Raw genomic sequence first — 6,000 nt, 5'->3', positions numbered from 1 at the left:
GTTCACCATAAGCAGCCATGTGCCCTTTGGACAAACAAGGCCAACAGCGTCCTGGTTTTCATTGTTCCATGCGTTGCTGCTACCTGTAGTGGCACGGAAATAGACCAGCTTAGGGTCACAAAGATGACAGAGACTGCATCATCTGACATACGAGGAGAGACTGAAAGAGATGGGATTGTTCAACCTGCAGAAGGCTCAGGGGAATGTTACTGATGTGCACAAATACCTGGTGAGGGAGAGTAACGGAGACAGACTCCAAGCTCAGCAAACTGTTTCAGATGACCCTGCTCAAGCAGTAGGTTGGAACCAATGATCACCAGAGGTCTATTCCAAACCCAACTATTCTGTAACTCTGTGAAATTATTTACCTTAGTTTTCTGAATGTAATTGTTCTCTAAGTATTCCATAGTTTAATGCTGAGTGCATGAGCATAATTGTTTCCAACAATACTTGGGAGGTTTATAGGTTAGTGTAGACCTGGATCAATTTGTCAAGAAAAATACCATGTACTTGAAACATTTCCACAGATCTTATAATACTGTTTGACAGTTTTTTAAAAAGCTGCTTGCATATTCTCTTACAAAAATATTTCTGAATATCAAAAGTAGTGAAGCCTCATTCCTCATAGATTTGTACTTTGAGGTTTCACTGCAAGCTGTACCTTTAACTTTTTCCATCCTTGGGCATAAGAGCTCTGCTGTCTAATTCTTCTGGGGTTTGATTTGTAGAGACACAGCACCAGACAAGAGAAGGACTGGTATGGCTAGCCTAGAACTACATTTGTTAAACCTCACAGGCTACTTCACATATGCTGATTAGACAGCTTGTTACTGCCAAATAAAGAGGATACTGACAGAGTTGTCTGATAAGTTTGGTCTCTCTCTCTTCCCCCTACTAGACAGACTTATATTTACAAGTGTTTTAGGACCTGAATAAAATTCTCGACTCACTTAGGCATGGAGACTAACAAGTAGAGAACAATTACACAGATTTTGATATCAAATCCAACTAATGACTGCATACTTTTTTTCATAATTTAAACATTTAAACAAGAGGAAGGTGGAAGACTGAGTATTTATATAAAAACAAATGTGCAGAACAGCAATATACACATTTCTTTGACTTAATTAAAAAGAGGACAAAAGAGAGATTTTAATAAAAGCTTACTTATACATAGCCAATATCCTGCTTGCCCTCAAAGACAGACATTTCAGAGTTTCAATTAAGAAAACTGCGTTTCAAAGACACACAAATCCTACCAATACATATTCCCTTTGTAAGAAGGTATTTTACAAAGCAGTTTCAGAGTGCAGATGCATTAATGGACCTATTTATTATGCAAAGGAAAATCTTCCACTGTCTATCCCATTATTTCTGTATTTTCATAAAGAAAAACAAACATAAGCAAGAAAAAGCTCATCTGTTCTTGCCTTCTATTTTCCTGGAACCTCAGTGATATCACTCTAAACAGAAACAGTAATAGTACAGAGAATTGGAGAGTATATACTTGGAAATACTATTTCAGTGCATTTTAAATACAGTTTTAATTGTAATCCAGGTGATAAACTGTTTTGCCATATGAAGATGGAGAGCTAGATCATAGTTTTCTCTCTCCTGATCTTACATAAATGATGGTTTTCAATAGAAACTCTGATGCTTTAGAAGAAAATTGGAAAGTTTGTATATGGGTTAAAAGCATCCACAGGTATACTAGTAAGGGAAACTTTTGTGGTTGTGGTTTCCACAGCCTTCTCAACACTAATATCAGTATCACTACAGGTCAACACACTAATGTTCCTTTGTTAATTATCTAATTATACATAAACCCTTTTATCAGTTCAAAATTACAAGGGTGTTCATATTGCATCATATTTGCTGTTGGAACAACAAGTCTCACATATAGGTCACTTAAGACCCTTATGAAGGAAATTTTTATTAAAATAAGCTTTTTCAGTCTGTAACAAACTACACTCAAACACTGCTAACTAAATTAATCAATATTTTTGCAAAATGAAGAATGAACCAAGAGCAGTAGTTCTTTAGCACATGGGAGGGTTGGTTTTGTTTTTAATTTAAACGTAGTACATATTAGCATTAAGTCCAAAGCACTTGATTAAAACACCAGGGTGTACCATGTTCCTGAGGCACAATGAGGAACCTTTGAGGAGGAGGCAGCTATGCACCACCTGAGGAAACATCACTTTCTGTGAATTGCTGCACTCCACACTAACAGAAGGGAGACCAAGAGCACATCCTCTACTACTGAACTGTCACAGCTCCAGATGGCCCCACGCTCCAGGGAACGTTTACTCCTTGCTCCCCCACTAAGCCTAATATACCTGCTGAAAGAATCCATGTGGCAGGGTTTGACTAGAGAAACTGCTCAGGTCAAAGGCCTTACCTTACCTGACTTTCTTCCTTCGTAATCCTGAAAGTATATTGGAGCTCCTGGTTTTAAACCAGACTTCAGCGTGAACGTTGAATGCTGCAGCTTTTTACCTTAAATGCCTCATGAGAGAGAAGTTCTTTCTCCCCATACAACCTAAGGACTGAATGACGTCCCAGAGAGGATGGCAGCAAGATAGATCCTCTTCTAAATAAAGTTATTTACAGTAGCTTGGCATTTTCTTGAGTAACACTGTTTCAGCACTACTCATTCATCAGTGTGGTTTGCTGAAGTACAGGAGTCAGTAGCAGGTTAAATAACCTTTATTCATGAAGAAGTCTCAGTGAAGTTTGTTTGTATGGAGCTGTTAACCATACCTATTGCACAATAAGCAGCCTGCCAACATACCCTCCCAGGCAAACACCTTATAGGACAAAGAATAAGCTTTATTCCTTCAGTTTAATAAACTATGATTATTTGCTCAAGTGACTACTGGAGATGCACCATCAACCTTCCTCAGTTCCCTCTACTGCCATATTTTAATGCAAGATATTGTTTTGCACAGGCTGTTTTTGCCTTGGAGGAGAAATGCAAGCCAACCAGCTAAGGGTAATATCAGCTATATTCCAACAGTTTATACACATCAGCTCATAATTCTCTGGCAAGGCTACTCAAGACAGTGCCAAAACTGAGCATGACAATTCAAATCATGGCTAAAAAATGCATATAAAACTCATGAAGGCAATCTTAAGTCAATATAAATGTGATAGATTTTAACTGCAGTAACAAATAGGAAAAGAACTGACTGCCACTTTCAGTTACAGATGAGATACAGACACAACAGGGGAATTTAAAATTGTTTTACTTGGAAATTTAATTTTAAGGAAATTTTAATAAAAAAACATTGAAAGCATTGAAAAAGCATGTTTTTGGGCCCCATGTTTTTTTTTATGTGGAAACTAATGTTAACGAGGAACCAACAGACTACACAGGCATTGTTTGCTCTACAATGGCCTGATATCTCGCTTGTTCTTACCAGTTATCAGCAGCTTTTCACTTTCAGTTTTAAACTGTGAGTTTCATTTAGTCAGTTTCCCATCACTTGAGATCTTTTCTGACAGTAAGTTGCCTTTAAATCACTACATCCTAACTTCTCATATGTAACTAGAGCTACCTTGAAACTTAATTCTTCTACAGCTTCAAAGCACTGTGGTGACTGGAATATTTTTCAAAACTACAACTGAGTTCTTAGCAGAATTTATGAACACTGCTTCACCTGCATTCATAACAGAGAGCTGTGGAAGAAAAAACCTATAAGAGAACGTGCGTACACTGCAGAGTTCAGCTTGTGTTATTGGTCAAGAGTTCTGAGAAAAAGTATACTTTCTCACGCACAGGTAAACCATAATCTCTTATGCATGGCTATGCTGCTTCTGGGCAAGCTCAGTATGCAAGCACAGGTGTTCAAGTAATTTTACCTTGCCACAGCATGCCCCAGATTAATGGAGTTAAATTTTCAACAATCCATGTTTGCCTATTATATGATCAGTGAAAAAAGATAAATTACCATTTCTGATTCCATATCCAAAACTCTAAACTGTAAAAACTGAGTAGAAGTGTTGGGAGGATTCTTCATATTAATGCCCTCAAAAATAGGGCAACATCACAGTAACAGGAATTGCTCTAAACAGTGTAATGAAATAAAGACAAGAATTGCTGGCTCAGGTGATTAGCAATGAGCAACCGACTCTTTCATTAACTGGGCACTAACTTAAATGTAGCCAAGGCTGGTAGTTGCCAGGCTCCTTTAGCACTGCTTGGGCCCCACAGATGGCAGTGACAGCATGACGATGGCATCGCCTCAGCCCTCGGGGCAGCTTCTCTGACTCACAGAGGTCAGCACCACCAGTAACTCAACGGGTGCACACCTCTGCTGGAAATGGCAATCCTGTCCTGCAGCATTCAACATCATGGAGAAAGCATGCAGACTCAAAAGCAGTAAAGAAAAATAACAAAGGCCATGCAGCCCTGTATCAGCCCCACCGTGCTAGATCTCAGAATAGTTAGTGGAAGGGACCTCTAGAGATCATCCAGTCCAACTCCTCTGCCAGTGCAGGGTCACCTAGAGCAGGCGACACGGGAACGTGTCCAGGTGGGTTTTGAATGTCTCCACCACCTCCCTGGACAGCGTGTTCCTCTGCTCTGCCACCCTCAATGGAAAGGAGTTCTTCCTCATGTTGAGGTGGAACTTCCTGTGTTTTAGTTTATGGCCATTGCTCCTCGTCCTGTCGCTGGGCACCACCAAAAAGAGTCTGGTACCTTCCTCTTGGTACCTGCCTCTGAGATATTTACATGTATTAATGAGGTCCCCTCTCAGTCTTCTCTTCTCCAAACTCCCGCAGTCTCTCCTCACAGATGTTCGCAACATCCAGCTGCCCCGATCTCTACCTCTGCGGATAAGGTAAGGGGCTGCGGGATCCTCAGCGGCGGCTGAGGGAGCACTTTTAAAAGCCAACAGCAAAGTTGGACGGCACGGAGCCTTCGCCGCCTCCGCCGCCCCAGCACCCGCACTCCTCCTCGGCGGCCGGCCGGGCCGGGCCGGCCGGGCCGGGCCGGGCTCCCTGCCCCGGGGGGAAGCCCGCCCAGCGCCGCCGCTGCCCGCCACCTCGCCCGGCGGCCCGAGGGGGACGGACTCAAGGTCAGGCGCGGCGGGCGGGGGGCCGGGCCCGTAACGGATGTGCCCGCCCGCCCCGCCTCCTGCGCTGACAGAAAGGCGGCGGCGGCTCCTGGTGCGGCAGCGGCAGCCGCGCGGAGGCTGGTGCGGAGCAGCAGCAGCGGCGCCCCCGGAGCCGCCGAGAGCCCGCCCGCGGCAACCGCCGCCCCGCACGCCCACGAGCCTCCCGAGCCGCTCCGCTCCTCCCCGCCTCGCTCCGCTCCGCCGCCGGCTTTGCCCGGGCCGCCGCCCCCCCGGGGATGGCGGTGCTGGCTCTGGCCCTGGAGGGACTCGCCATCTTCGGGCTCATCCTCTTCGTCGTGCTGTGGCTCATGCACTTCATGTCCATCATCTACACGTAAGCGCCGGGGTGCGGGGGGATGGCGCCGCGTTGTTCCGTCACCCACCCGCCATCGCGCCCGGAGCGCCCGGGCAGCGGGGCCCCGTCCGCTGCAGCCGCACCGCCTCCCCCGCGGCCGGCGGCTCCTCTTCCCCCGGGTGTCAGCACCGGGATCCCCCGCCGGGAGACCCGGGCGTCACGCCGCCGTCCTCACTGCACAGCTGGGTTCGTGCTATCGCTCTTCGGGTAAAAACCGCCCTCTGTGGGTTTCTGCCTCCTGCTCTGCGCCGTGATCTTTGCTCCTTTGCCTTTAGCGCTGCTGGGGAAGGCTTGGGTTTTGTTGTGTGCCTGTACACCTGTAAAGCGAGGCTTTTCCGGTGATGGTGGGAGACCGGCGTGCACAGCACTTACCAAATGTGTGATATTTTGATTGTGCAACGACTGTACAGAAGAGCAACTGAAGGAGTACAGTATCCTCTGCCAGGCAGACAAAATTTTAGCCATAAGTATGCTTCTTTTTTTCTGCTGAGAAATGATGATAGTACTAATAAAAACAAGTAT

The 6,000-nt window shown here is 45.3% G+C and overlaps 1 protein-coding gene across 1 annotated transcript in view; it reads left to right on the top strand.

The window, feature by feature from the left end:
• The first annotated feature begins 5,313 nt into the window (after nt 1–5,313).
• The window catches only part of UGCG (UDP-glucose ceramide glucosyltransferase), a 30,635-nt gene continuing 29,948 nt past the window's right edge, over nt 5,314–6,000 (top strand). Inside the window, exon 1 of the mRNA XM_018086174.2 lies at nt 5,314–5,457. Within this exon, the coding sequence (XP_017941663.1) occupies nt 5,360–5,457 (98 nt within the window). The 5' untranslated portion in view covers nt 5,314–5,359. The remainder of the gene's footprint in view (nt 5,458–6,000) is intronic.

This window comes from Manacus vitellinus, unplaced genomic scaffold, assembly GCF_001715985.3.
Source record: "Manacus vitellinus isolate BGI_N305 unplaced genomic scaffold, ASM171598v3 scaffold_9_pilon, whole genome shotgun sequence".
NCBI lineage: Eukaryota > Metazoa > Chordata > Aves > Passeriformes > Pipridae > Manacus > Manacus vitellinus.
This window is presented reverse-complemented; position numbering and strand designations above follow the sequence as displayed.